At 36.2% G+C, this 15,170-nt stretch overlaps 1 protein-coding gene across 1 annotated transcript in view; it reads left to right on the top strand.

The window, feature by feature from the left end:
* CYP7B1 (cytochrome P450 family 7 subfamily B member 1) overlaps window positions 1–15,170 on the top strand; it is a 97,116-nt gene that overhangs the window by 69,853 nt on the left and 12,093 nt on the right. The window contains exons 3-4 of the mRNA XM_026692109.2: window positions 1,811–2,407; window positions 2,871–3,077. Coding sequence (XP_026547894.1) covers window positions 1,811–2,407; window positions 2,871–3,077 — 804 coding nt within the window. The remainder of the gene's footprint in view (window positions 1–1,810; window positions 2,408–2,870; window positions 3,078–15,170) is intronic.

The raw sequence follows: 15,170 nt of genomic DNA, 5'->3' as shown, positions 1-15,170 counted from the left end.
GTTTATTTATCTATTTTTGTTTCTGTTGTTTATTCTGAGATACAATAAATACATTATCAGGCCTCAAAGCTGTTGACAATTGTATTCAGTTGGGATCGCAAGAAGAAAGGTTGTAGCATTTCATTTATATTCACTACTGTATATTTACAACGTTTCAGCTGAAGGTGAATTTCATAGCTGGTGTTGGGGGAGGAACCTTTGTACTGTACATTATTTGGGGAATGTCTCTTCTAGACTCCACATAGCTTTTCCCATTATACTTTTTATTTTATATATTAAAAATAAAATTCTTTATTTTTGCTTTTTTACAGTGTTTTGGGTACTCTATAAATGCTTTATAGTTTTAAAATTACTGTTTTGTTCAAATGAATTTCAGACGTTTCCAAAGCTATATTTTGCTGAAGATAGAGATGAAAAACCTGCAAGGTACCTTGAAAAGAATGGAAATGTTTTGTTTTAACAAAATATTTCCACAAAATATTCTTTGTTATGTTTATTGGCCAATTCAGAAGAAGTTTTGCAGGTTTTAGTCTTTAGAAGTGAAAGAATAGTGATTTTTAAAGCTTTAGCAAGTGTACCATTTTCGTTAAATTTATGATGCTGGGAAATGAAATAAGATTTTAAACCTGGACTTGTTGATGAATTATGTACCAAAAAATGTGGACTTTCTCAACTTTGGATTTGTTGTGGAAATATTTAAACTAACTTTTAGTTTATATATTAGTGAATAAAGCATAGGAAACATTTTAGAAACATTCACAAATTATATTGTTAAACTATCGTATTTTTCATTCCATAAGACACACTTTTTTCCCCCAAAAAATGTCTGTGCATCTTATGGAGTGAAAAACGCAGGCTGCAGCAGCGGGGTCTTTTTACAGTGCTGAACCCCGCCTCTTCTGTCTTTGTCATTGCCCCTTTTCCTCCTCTAAACCTATGTACATTTTATGGTCAGGTGCGTCTTATAGTGCAAAAAATATGGTAATTACCTCAGGAGACACCATAATAAAAATGAATAATTTGTTACTGGAACCAGAATGCAAAACATTATAGCATTATAGCAAATTATTTTATGTGGTCCACAAATATTAATAGAAATATAATAAAAAGCCAGGAATGTAAAAGGATTGGGGAAAATAAAAAAATAATGCTGTTTATCTGTATAAAGCAAAGCATTAATTCTGTTATGACGTATTTCTGGTGATTGGGAGAAAGAAAGAAATTTGAGGCACAGTATTGCAACTTTTTCTGCATAGCAATGCTATCAGGGTTTATCAATGCTGCCATGGTTTATTTGCTATTTTTTCATACCTCAAAACCCAATATAGTAGTTTGTTGTAATTTCCTTTTTTGTAATGTACATATAAAATGTATGCCATATTTTTATATATACAAATATATGACTGTTTTTCTTCAGTATTTTTGAAAGATCTCCCTTCTGGTGCTGTGAGGATTCTGAGACTGCCATGTTTTACTATAATTTGGAAAGAAACACCAGAAAAATGATTTTGACTACATCAGATTTCTCAAACGTATTGTTTTCTAGATCAGTATCAGCCACCATATGTCTTGTGTTAGAGATGATGGGGAGCTATTGTATATGATCCCTCTAAGGCATTGTTTCTCAATGGACTTCAACTCCTAAAATTCCCCAGCCAACCATGGCTAGGTGGTGAATTGTGGGAGTTGAAGTCCAAACATCTTAAAGTTGCTGAGATAGAGAAGCACTACTCTAAGACAACAGGTTGCAGAATGTTGGCATAAATTATCATGTGGGTCTTGACCAAATTCTTTTTTCTTTTTCTTTCAGGCAAATATATTACATTTATAATAAACCCCCTACAATATCCTCTTATGACCAAGAACAGCAAGTATCTGGGATTTACAGAATTTGCAGATCAAATATCAAGCCAAGCATTTGATCATCCGCCAATTGTAAATGGAAATTTCCCTGACTTAAATGAACATGTACACAGGAATTATCAATATATTCTTGGCAAATCATTGGACACACTCTCCGATAACATGATGAAGAACCTCCAAAATATATTTAAGAGAAAGATTTCACAAATGGTAGATTGGGAGATGGAAAAAATGCACAAGTTCTGCTTCTCTATAATATTTGAAGCCAGTTTTAAAACTTTCTTTGGAAGGGATCCTCATAATGATGGCTATAATGTTACTGATGAAATTGGAGAAAAATTTCTCAAGTTTGATGCCAATTTTTCCTATTTGGCTCTAAATGTACCAATTACATTGCTGGGAGCAACCAAGAATATTCGGAGAGAACTCATAAACTTTTTAAATCCAAAAAAGATGGAGAAATGGTTAGATGTTTCTAAAGTGGTCCAAGACAGAAAAGATATCCTTGAAAACTATAAAGTGCTTAGCGATTATGACAAAGCAGGTAGCAAACTTTTGAATGATTGCTTAGGTCGAATCAGATAATTTACTAGAGTCCTTTGAAATAAAATGGCAAAACTGTGACCTTGAAATTTTTATGTTTTTTCTCTAATTGGGTAATGATAAAATGTTTTACTCTGAAACAATCCTGTCTGATAATTGATTCTTTCTTTCTCTCTCTTTTTTTGGCTGAAGTGGTAAAACAAGATACTTAATGGTGATAATGAGCGAGATTATAACTGAGCTGCATTTCCTCCCTTTATTTCACCCCCACCCCCCACCCTGAAATTACATTTCAAACTATTCTCATTAAGCAGAAAATTAGACTTTCAGAAGCCTATTGGTCCTCATTAGCATTCACTGATCCTTGGCTGGGTCTGTGTCCTAACATCTTTTAATTAGCACACTGCAAATCTAATCAGTGTAATAAATGCTATTAATCTTCCTTTTCACTTATTTTCTCCCAGCACATCATTTCGCCTTTCTGTGGGCCTCGGTGGGAAACACCATTCCTGTTATATTCTGGACGATGTATTATCTGTTGAGGCACCCAGAAGCTTTTGCAGTGGTGCATGACGAAATTGACCATTTACTGCAGTCAACAGGTCAAGAGAAGAGACCAGGATACAACATCTACCTCAGCAGAGAACAATTGGACAACCTGGTCTACCTAGGTAATTTATTTTATCCTTTCTGAAGAAAAGTAGGCATCTCCATGTAAATGTTTATCACTCATTCTGTTTAGTGAGAAGGTGGAGAACCCAGCTGCTTAATTGACATAATAACAATCATTTACATCAATTATAAATTATGTACTTTATAGCTAGAGATACACTAACTGCATGTAAACATAAAAGCCCAGGTAATTAACTAGCAAAGTATGGAAAAGGTTGAACCAAAGCTTTGCAGTTATTTAAACAATGTGTACACATATTAAGTCTGAGTCTAAACATCTGCTGAAGTGGAGAATACATTTCAGAGGCATTGCTCACAAGATGGAAGAGCAGGGCCTTCTCATGAATTGAAAGGAAATATTTGGAACAATCAACTTCTCTAAATATCATTGGCCTGTACAGCATCCTTTTAAAACATAAAACAGGATACATTCTCATTTTTCTACAGATTGGCAGCTTGTTAGCGATGTAGTAAAAGATGCAAATGCTTTAAAATCAAAACAGTTGTTTCCAAAGAAGAAGAGATATACGTAGAATGTTGTATAGTTGTCAAACATCCCACTTTTAAAGCAATTTTCAAGTAAAAATAGGTTTAGTGGAATTTATGTGTAGTGTATTGATAGTAGAAGCAGTAGCAACAGTCATTGCTTTTCATAATAGGGGTGAACACTTGGTTTATAAATGATAATCAATTGTCATATCCACAACAATCTATCCTACATATCTTGCTTGAATTTGCACTACCTTAAAATTCATGTGCAAAATTGTTCTTTTAAAAAAGTTACTTCTTTACCTTATTGCTTTTTTAAAAAAAACAACAACCTTATTTTTCTAGAAAAAGCATGTTATGAATTGTGGAAAAAGCTAAGCTAAGAGGACTATGCTGGAGAAAATCTAATTATGTGGTTGCTAAGAGTCAACACCGACATGATGGTACTAGGTTTTAGAATTTAGAATAACAGAGTTTGAAGGGACCTTGGAGGTCTTCTAGTCCAACTTAAACAGAAACCCTACACCACTTCAGACAAATGGTTATCTAATCTCTTCTTAAAAACTTCCAGTGTTGGAGCATTTACAACTTGAGGCAAGTTGTTCCACTGATTAATTGTTCTAACTGTCAGGAAATTTCTCCTTAGTTGCTTCTCTATTTGATTAGTTTCCACCCATTGCTTCTTGTTCTACCCTCAGGTGCTTTGGGGAATAGTTTGACTACCTCTTCTTTGTGGCAACCTCTGAGATATCAGAACACTGCTATCATGTCACCCTAGTCCTTCTTTTCATAAGACTAGACATATCCAATTCCAGCAACCATTCTTTATGTTTTAGCCTCCAGTCCCCTAATCATCTTTGTTGTTCTTATCTATACTCTTTCTAGAGTCTCGACATCTTTTTTACATTGTGGAGACCAAAATTGGATGCAGTATTCCAAGCGTGGCCTTACCAAGGCATTATAAAGTGATATTAACACTTCACATGATCTTGATTCTGTCCCTCTGTTTATGCAGCCTAGAACTATGTTGGGTTTTTTTTTGCAGCTGCATCACACTGCTGGCTCATATTTAAATGATTGTCCACTAGGACTCCAAGATCCCTCACTCAGTCACCAATATTGTGCAAGGCACCACATATACTGTACCTGTGCATTTTATTTTTCTTGCCCAAATCTACCTTGCTTTTTTCACCATTGAATTCATTTTGTGAGATAGCGCCCAATGTTCAAGTCTGTCAAGATCCTTCTGTATCTTAAGCTTATCTTCCGGAGTGTAGGATATTCCTGCTAGCTTAGTGTCGTCTGTAAATTTGATCAGTTTCCCATCTATTCCCTTGAACAAATAATTGATGAATATGTTGAAGAGTACTGGGCCTATAACAGAGCCCTGGGGTGCCCCACTGCATATCTCCCTCCATGTAGATGCAGTTTCGTTGAGGACTACACCTTGAGTGTAGTTGGTGAGCCAGTTACAAATCCATCTGGTGGTGATGCTGTCTAGCCCACATTTTTCTATTTTATCAAGTAGTAGGGTATGGTCTACTTTGTCAAATGCCTTACTGAAGTCCAAGTAAATTATATCAACAGCATTCCTTTGGTCCATTAATTTTATCACTTTGTCAAAAAATGCAATAAAATTAGTCTGGTATGATCTGTTTTTGACAAACCCATTTTGATTATTACTTTGTTTGCTTCTAGGTGTTCACTGAATCGTTGCTTGATTATCTTTTCCAAAATCTTCCCTGATATTCAGATCAGGATGATAGGTCTGTAGTTTTGTGGATCTATTGTCTTTCCTTTTTTGAATATGGGAACCACATCAGCTTTTTTCCAGTCCTCTGGTAGTTCCCCAGTGCTCTAGGATCTTTGAAAGATATAATTCAGTGGTTCTGAGATCACATCTGCCAGTTCCTTCAGAACTTTGGGATATAATCCATCTGGTCCTGGTGATTTGAACTCGTCTAGCATAGACAGGTGCTCACTTACCATTTTCTTCCCTATTTTAACTTGTGTTCCTAATCTGTTTTTTGTGGTGCTGTTTTTGACAGGTTGGACTGTTTTTTCCCTTTGTGTAAAGACAAATGCAAAAGATGAGTTAAGTAGTTCTGCTTTCTCCCTGTTGCTTGTCACCTTCTTGCCACTTTCTCCCAGCAGTAAACCAATTGTTTCCTTAACTTTTTTTCTTGTTTTTAACATATTAGAAGAAGCTTTTTTTGCTATTTTTTTACTTTTGTCACAAGCCTTTGTTTGCTGCAAGCCTTAGCTTTCCTCACTCCATCTTTGCAGGCTCAGGCTATTTGCTGATAATCTGTCTTACTTATGTGCCCCTCTTTCCACTATTTATACTTGGCCAATTTGCCAGAGAGTTCTTTATGCAGCCATGCTGGTTTCAGTCAGGATAGGTAAGGATTCACAGACACAGAAATTAACTTCAGTTTACAATGGTGCTTAAAAGTTTGTGAACTCATATTTCTGTATAAATATTATTTAAAATAATACCTGTTTTCCTTATGTAGTTTTGGATAATTGTCTTCAGTACAAAAAAAATGAACAGACATAAGGCTTTTCACTCATTTGATCTAATTTTAGATCTAATTTTATACAAAAATATTGAAAACTCGAGAGTTCACAAACTTTTAAACACCATTATAAATATATTTGGTCTAAGTATATCATACATAGTCACATATTTTAATTACATGCAAAAGAACACTCTTTACTATTACTTATGAGAATTATGTTACACATACCAATTTCATCATGAAAATTGCACTTAAAATCTTTTCTATATAAAGAACAACGGGAAGTTGAGAGGAGGGATAGATAGAACATACAGTATAATGGTATACGAGAAGTGTTATGCTACTCCATGCATTTTTACTAGCTTCATCATTAATTGAGATTTATTTATGTGGCAAAATTTGTGACCTGCCTTAATAGTCAGGTCAGGCTAAAGGCACAATAAAATAGGACAGCTTTCACTTCCTTATTCTTAACTTGCTTATTTATAGTTCTAAAACGATGTCAATAAATAGTAATTTTTTTTAGAACAAATTTTATTAATTTTCAAAAACAATACACAAACCAATAAAACGTAAGAACATAGAACATCTTTTAAGAAAGCAAATAAAACATCTTATTTAAGTACAGCATAGTTCCGAATTATCCCATTTCCATACAAACACAATTTAATATGCATCTTATATATTCAGCTTCATATCTTATTACTCTTTTTCTAATTTCTCACTATTTTTCCCTTTACTTCTATTCAATTTTATTCATTAAACTTATAATTTCATCTATCTTATTTACAATTTCATATGTTCTCATCCAACAATCTTAATTCTCAATAAGCAAACATAAACAAACAAAACACGTAACATGAAAACGTAAAACTTCTTTTTAGAAAGCGGCTTAACCCCGGGTTACATCTTTTTGTACAGACATAGATCAAATTCATGCTCACCTTATATACTATTTCAATCTTATTTAACATTCTATACTTTCTATATGTCTTCTCCCCTCTTTTCACTCTCTTAATTCTATTTTATTTACTTCATCTCAATTTAAATCATTATACTTGTATCTTTTGTCCGTTCTTTTTCAATTGTCTATTTATCTTTTCTCTTTAATACAAATTTTTTCCTGTAATCAGTGGTTGAAGTATGACGCCTTTCTATCTTTCCCCCAATTTAACACTTAAAATACTACATAATTTCCATTCTGATTCTGCTTAGTACATTCTAAATAACATTTTAAAATAAATTAAAAAACATAATAAGCTTATAATATAGTAAAATAAATAGTAATTTTTAATGTGACAGAAGAAGAAAGTTCTTGGAAAATAATTTCAATACAATATAATATAATTTTTTGTCATGGACTCACCTATTGATTTCCCTCGATTCCAATTACTTTTGGAATCTGTCCACCAATATGGCATTCAATGACTATTCAGAGTATAAACATAAAGTATAAACATTCTCTTTGACCTAGCAAGATAACAAATGCAGGGCAGGAAACTTGATTGTATGAATATCACATGTGTGTGAACATCTCCTAATGTACATTGTATGTGGGAGTGGATGGATGGAGTTTAAATAGATAGACATCCAACCACCAGAATTTGAGGGCCCACATAGACTAATAAGTATGGTAAGCAACAAAGCCTAGCACTTGCTTTGGTGAAGTACTATTGGCTAGGGAAGGGAAGCAAAGTGAAGCGAAGGGACAAGCTCCACATGGAGAACTGTGCTGTCCCCAGAAATGTCTGTTGAAAATGATTTGATTTTAATGGCATATAAGGAAGTAACCAAACATTATGGAATATGAAGAGGGACAAGCTTTGGTTGGACTGAATAAAGAGAACAAAGGTGAGATTAAGGAGGCATTAGAATGGAAAAATGAGTAAAAAACCTTTATACAGAGATTTTGGTGTGAAATAAAAGAATAACAGGAGTTTAGGGTGATTTGGAAAGATATGGTGACTAAGTGTATATTATATGCTGGGGATGTAACATGGTGAAAGACTAGATTCAGGATATTTTGGGCTTGTTTGTAGTTTTGGGAGAAAAGTTACTTTTATTTCTATTATATCCACTTGCCTTTTTTGTGTTTGGTTGGGCAATGGTGGCCAACTTTATAACTTCTACAAGAAGGGTAAAGACATGCCTAATATGATTTATAACATAGTCCACATATTTAATAGTCCACATAGTTAATATTTGTTTTAGAAAAGATAGACAATGTGTCAGGACTCCAACAAATCCCCCTCATTCAAAGCAAAAGTCTCTAGCCGCATCTCAGAAAAAGTAAATTGTAAAAGTAAAAAGTAAATTTTTAGTTGGCACAATGCTTTCCTGGCAGATAATATTATTCAATGTGGTTTACCAACAGTAGAAATCATTATATGTAAACTCAGACCACATAAAAACGCATAGATAAGGAATCCTCAGTAAGAAGTGAATCTAAGTTACAATGAGGATTGGGATTCTTTAGCTTTCTAAATATTGCTATACTACAAGTGACAGGTCAATATACTGGTAGATGCTGGTCAGAGTTGGATCTCCAATATTATTGATGATTGTCAATCCCTTTTCACCTTTTCCTTGTTCCCAATCTGATCTTTTTCTCTGCCATCCTTGTTTTATGTTTCTTCTGTTGTTTCATGTTTTTAAATGTTTTGAACAACTTATAAACTGTCACTGGGAGTTGGATGGCATATACATTTAATGAATTATTATTAGCTGATCACGACAATATTAAATCATAGCTGCCAGTTCTTTAGCTAGTAGTGGCCTTTCAATGCGTCAAATTCTTCTCAGGTATTTAGGATGTTGTAGTAGTGTATAGGCATAGTATGTGAGCAGACCCAGGCAGTGTGGCCTTTTTTAAGTGACAGAGGGAAATGTTGTCTATGTGCAGATTTTCTGAGTGCAGTCCAAGATTTCTTGGTACGGCACCCAGTGTGCCAATAATCACTGGGACCACCATGGCTGGTTTATGCCATAATCTTTTAGTTTGAATTTTCAGATCTTGTTACTTTGTGGTCTTTTCTAATTCTTTGCCTTCTATTTTGCTATCTCCTGGTAATGCTACATCAATTATTCACACTTTCTTTCTTTCAACTACACTTATATCTGGGTTGTTATGCCCAAGACTTCTTATCAATTTGTATTTGGAAATCCCAAAATATTCTAACCTGCTTATTTTGATTCTTGATGAATGTATCTTTTCTTTTTATGTACACTGAGAGCATATGCACCAAGACAAATTCCTTGTGAGTCTAATCACAATTGGCCAATAAAGAATTCATTCATTCATTCATTTTCAACTACTCTTTCAACTCTTCCGTTTCAAGGACTGAAATTGAAACCTTGTGTATACAAAATGCTCTACCTCAGGGGTAAAATGTTCCAAAGAACAGGTGCGATGCAGAAAATGGTCTCCAGGACTGCGCCATCTGGAATTCCTTGACTGTTGAGGTCTGCAGCATGCCTCCTCTGCCAGTGCAGGTGGCGTGGGGCAGTCCCATTAGAGTGCGATGACTCCTTAACTAGAATAGAATAAAATAACAGAGTTGGAAGGGACCTTGTAGATTATCTGGATTCTAGTCCAACTATCTGCTCAAGCAGGAGACCCTACACCATTTCTGACAGATGATAGTCCAGTCTCTTCTTGAAAGCTTCCAGTGATGAAGCACCCACAACTTCCGAAGGCAAGCTGTTCCATTGGTTGATTGCTCTGTCAGAAAATTTCTCCTTATTTCTAGGTTGAATCTCTCCTTGATCAGTTTCCATCCATTATTCCTTGTCTTGTCTTCAAGGACAAGGCCTGCAGGGCTGTAAAGGTAATAACCAGTACCTTGAATTATACCTGGAAACAAACCAGCAACCAGTGCAGCTTGTGGAGCAGTGGTGTAATATGGATCAGTTTGGGGGCCCAAAGAACTGCCCATGCCATTGCACTTTATGCCAGCTGAAGTTTCTGAATATTCTCCAAGGACAGCCCCATGTAGAGTTCATTGTAGTAGTCCAGATATGAAACGACCAAAACTTGAATGACTGAGTTCAGAAACTCCCGATCCAGGAAAAGTCCCAACTGGCAACAACAAGAAACTGTGCAAAGGCTGTCCTAGGTGTGACTGAAACCTGCTCTTCAAGTCCCGAGTGCAGAAGAAACCCCAGTTGCAAACCAGACCTGAGAGGGGTAGTGCAACCCTATCCAGAACTAAGTTGAAATCCTGTATCCTGAAATTCCATGCACCCAAAGCCATGCGGTCTTGCCAAAATTCAGCCAAAGCCTACTGTCCCCCATCCAGCCTCCACAGCCTCCAGGCACTGCGAGGGGGCAATAACAGCATCTTTAGTATCTTGGGGGATTTTTTTTTATGGACTGTTTTCACAATAGTAATCATTCAGACTTTCTCATATATTGTTTGCATCTTTCTTTCCTTGTTATCTATCTCTTTACAAACTTGACAGCCTAGATTTACATTATTTAATTCCTGATTCCAGCAATTTAGCTTTGATCCCTCCCGTCAAATCTACAAATCCATAAATCACAATACTAGTCATACATTTCTTTGATGAAATTTGAGAAGTGCATTGCTAGCATATGTTCTTGAAAATAAAGATACGCTAGGAAAAAAATTGATAGAAAAAAAACAGTTTTTCCATTTCTGAAGAAAGTAATTTCACATACATGTGAGCCTTTTCTTTTGGACTGTTTTATTGTATTTTTTCTTGCAAGAAAAACAGTGTGTTCTCCTTTCCACCTCTCCCATTTGTCCCCTTTCCAATTATCCATGTCCTCCTTTTGCCTGCTTATATATCTGATAGCCCTACATATCAATGAAATATCAGTTGCCCTTCTTAACTAAGTTGGTCTAGGTTGAAAGGAGCATCAGCTGCTGGGTTAAGAATATACACATGCACACATTCCCAGAGATATCATACGGACTGTCTATCATAGATCTCCATCTACCACAGATTCTATTCATCTCTCCTCCAGTATCTTAAATGTAAAATAGTAGGCATATTCATTGATACACATAATGCATACACATAGTGTACATACTGGGTATTTACATCCTAAATCCTCCTGTCTTAGGAAGGAAATTTCAAGCCACTTCCTGTCTCTGTAGCATTGAGTCTTGTGTCGAAGGAAATCTGCCGCTTTTCTCTTTGGCAGAAAGAAAGATCAAACAAAAGAAAAACAACTTTTATTTAAAAGGGAAATGGGAAAAGAAATTGTAGTTCTTTTTTAACTTTAATTAGTCACACAATTCTTCATTAACAAAGGAAATACAATTATAGAGGTATTCATATCTGAAAACATCTAATAGAAAAATATATAGGACAGTGACAAGCTCTGCCAAAATTCCAAAGTAATCCATTCTACTAATGGAGAAGCAGCTGAAATATAAAGAGATATCTGCATAAAACATACAAGGATTGGGCTTGTGGAAAGGTAATAAGTTCCAGATGCAATAAAGTGGTCTTAAAAAAAATTAAACAGGGCAATGTCTTCACTAACATTTTCCTTTTCTTTTCAGTCAGTGACTCTTGAAACTACCTCTGTGCCAATTTGTTATCTAGATTCTAGAAAACCTTCCTGCCTTGAATTGCTAGCTATAATCAGGAGATTCTTAGCTTTCTTTTTTTTCTTACCCTGCCTGATTATAAAACTTCTGGCTTTTTTTGTCCTGGAGTTCTGCTTTGTTTTTTCCAAAGGACCCAGATTGTATGTCTCTGGCACAGAAGGAGGCACTGAGAGATTTTTGAAATTGTTGTTGCCTGTGTGGTGAAAATCATGCCCAAGACAAGGTTTTATTTTGAATGGCTAAGCTATCCTGCATATCAGTAATTTACACTAAAGACAACATTGCATGGGATATTGTTGACTAGCAGATAGAAAAACTAAAATTAAACAGTGCAAGGATACAAACTATCTTGAAAGATACACACTACCATTAAACATCACTGTTTTAAGACTGAAGGAAGTTGGAGAAAGTAGATATTTTATCTTTGTATCCTGTTATTAATTTGGTTCTGTTCATTCCTGCAAACTACAGGCGTGTGGCATTTCATAATTATAATCATAGAGCTCTGAAAAGAGTAGATGTATCCAAAATATTTGCATATTGAACAACTATTTTTCTTTCCTATACCCTTGACACTTACAGGGTTCCTATTACCTGCTTAATATAGAATTAAAAAACCATTATTTGTAGCGGGTTTTTTTTTATTAAACAGTAACAGATCAAAATCATGTTTAATTAAAATTAACTTGCTTACCAAAGCCAAATGTACTAATGATTCACAATGACCTTTTATTACCTGCAGTCCCTTGTTTTGGCTGGATGATTGACAGCTTGCTGTTTGGCTCCGTGTTGTATTTCAGCTGACAAGACTTTTCATTTTAACTCAATTTGCCTGCCTATCACAAGCTGGTGGCGGGCCAGGCGCAAGTCGGCCAGCTTTGCCTCAGCAGCTTGCTCCATTTCTCATTAGTACGCATTTATTCAGTGGAAATTGGAAGACAAATGCTTGAAGGCATGTGAACTAAGTATAGCAAATTAGGTTTAAAGACTGAATATTTATAAGTATATTGAAATGGCTTCGACTTTTAAAAAAAGATTGTGGATGAATTGGAAGCAGAGAATATAAGAGAAAAGGGGAGTGGGAAGACTCTAAAAATAATACTCTGGGAAATCTGAAGGCCCCCTCTTCCGCCCTCCCTTTCTCTCTTTCCCTCCTTAGAAAATATGTCAACTTTACTGACAATCTCTCTTCATGTGTTGAAGTTTCAGCATCTCATGTGTGTAGGAAGTGGGAAAACATGAGGGTCATGTTCATTTGCTGCTTGGTTATCTTTTGCTTTGCTTTAAATTGCCTTGTTTGTTCAGCACTAGCACAGAAACAGATGTTGTTCTCCAGAGCTGGATCATTTGCCATACCTCATGGTGCAAAATGGGAGGCCTCCCAGGCTATCCAGCTGGTCTTACAGGAGTGCTGGCTTATGCCTACTGAAGTATGACAACCACAAGTACTGTACAGGCTGCTGTTTTATCATCTAGTTGTCATTCAGTGTCTAAATCCAGTGTATAAGAACTGTTGGGGAGGGGAGGAGGGGAGGAGGGACTGGGAAAGAGTGTCATTTTTTGTTTGTTTATTTTCATGGTCGGCCGCCACAAACCCATACAAATTCCCTCCTCCGTTGCTGATCATAATGTGACTCTTTACCTTTGTCATCTAAGGATTATCAGCAAGATCGCTCAGAGCAAGAGCCGCGGCTCTTTTTTCCCCACATAGCTGGTACTGGAAGGTAAAATAGATTTGTCATTTATGATCTGACCGCTAAGTCGTGCTCTGAGCTCCATTACTGTGATTAAATTCTCAATAAGAGAAGGTTGCCCGATTGTCATTTGGGATATGACAGTGGTCAACAGACTGCCATGCTTCCTTTCAAAATGTCAGCCAATCCGATATGACTTTGTGGCTTGTGCTACTCAAGTGGAAACCTGCTATTTCAGCAGCAGCAGCAACACTTGCCTGATGATTTTGCTTATCGTTGCTGTGTGTTTTGTGCTTTACTCCCTTCCCCTCACTTGTCCCCAACCAGGATTTGGTTTCGTTGGTGTCCAGTGGTCCTACATATGTCAGTTACCATTTCTGTACTGCAGCCTACTATGCTCTAATCAGCTTCATTATGCCTAGGCTGCATAAAGCCAAGAAATGGAGCCTGGATCTTTCTTTTGCATTGGGGGAAGTTTTCTCTTGCCAGAATGCAGCCATTTGACATCTATTGTGCCTTGTGGCTATCTGCAAGAGAGGCCATATTCTGGAATCACAGGTTTTTTTTCTGGCTTCATCATCAACAAGCCGATTTGATTCTCCATGATTATAGTAACGAAGGCAGTCCAAAAAAAATATGCACAGCCTCACTGTACGTCACATTGAATCACAGTGTTGGCCACACAGAACTGACCGCAGCCTCATTTCTTTAGACAAATACATGCTTAAGGAAAAAAAAAAAACTCTTGCAGAAAAGCATCTAAATCAGCTTTATTTGCCATGCACTGTTTTTAATTTTTGTTAAAAAAAACAAAACAAAACAACCATTTGTAATGGTCTTTTTCAAATATGTCTAGGCTAGGTTTGCTGCACTTTCTTGTAAATTAGCCTTTAGATTCTAGAGAATCGCCAAAGTTGACCTGGCAAAGAGAGGATTTTAATGTGGATAGTCCAAAATGCATATAAGCAACTCTCTATGCTTGATCTTATGGAGGGGGAGGGTGCTCTGGTTTTTGCATTGCTAAGGCTTGTTTTCACACCGATAGCTTAAAGGAGTCATGCTGTCTCCTACAGGACCCTGCCATGCTGGTGGAGAAATAGTCAGTTTTGATTACTAAGTGAGAGATGCAGCCCCAGACAGGAGGTACATGCTGGTATGCATGCTATCAGAATGATTTATGCAAATTATGCATATTATTCCCAAAGGAATTTCTCCTCAAACTGCCAGGATAAATTGCCGGAAATTAGCCATAAAATCTGTCATGCTAGGAGCAAAAGGTGAAGGCTACTGGGATGGCAAGGACATTTGCCTTCCCAAGCTTTCCAGGTTATGGTGGGCGTCTGGAAAAGGTTTGGGATTTGTGTCAAAGCATTACATGGGATATGGGTTTCCCCCCATTAACTTGTCAAAGTGCCACGCATAATTTGAATTTGCTCAGCCAACAGTAGAAATTACGATGTGATGATGATATTGCTAAGGAGTCCGTAATTCCTAGCATCCTAACTTCACAGTTCACTGTATAGTTATTTGAGTGCTTCATTTTGTAGTGCGTGATTGAAGCCTAGCACAAGGCCTTTGGAGGAGAGCTCTGAATCTTGAAGCTGGTATTGTAACTCTCACAATGTATATAAATGCCTAAAAATATTCCTTTCTCTGATGGTGGCTTTTAGTGAGATGTACAAATAATGGTTTTCCACCCAAAATCTACTACATTGTCTTGAGCTTAACTAAATTCATCAACTCTTATCAGTTAATTATTAATTGCATTTGTGCTCCATTTTTGGTTCTTCCCCACCACCCTATTT

This window comes from Notechis scutatus, chromosome 3, assembly GCF_049901735.1.
Source record: "Notechis scutatus isolate UNSWTSFEM ecotype Mainland chromosome 3, rNotScu1.2, whole genome shotgun sequence".
NCBI lineage: Eukaryota > Metazoa > Chordata > Lepidosauria > Squamata > Elapidae > Notechis > Notechis scutatus.
The sequence above is the reverse complement of the archived record's forward strand: the minus strand, read 5'-3'. Positions and strand labels throughout refer to the sequence as shown.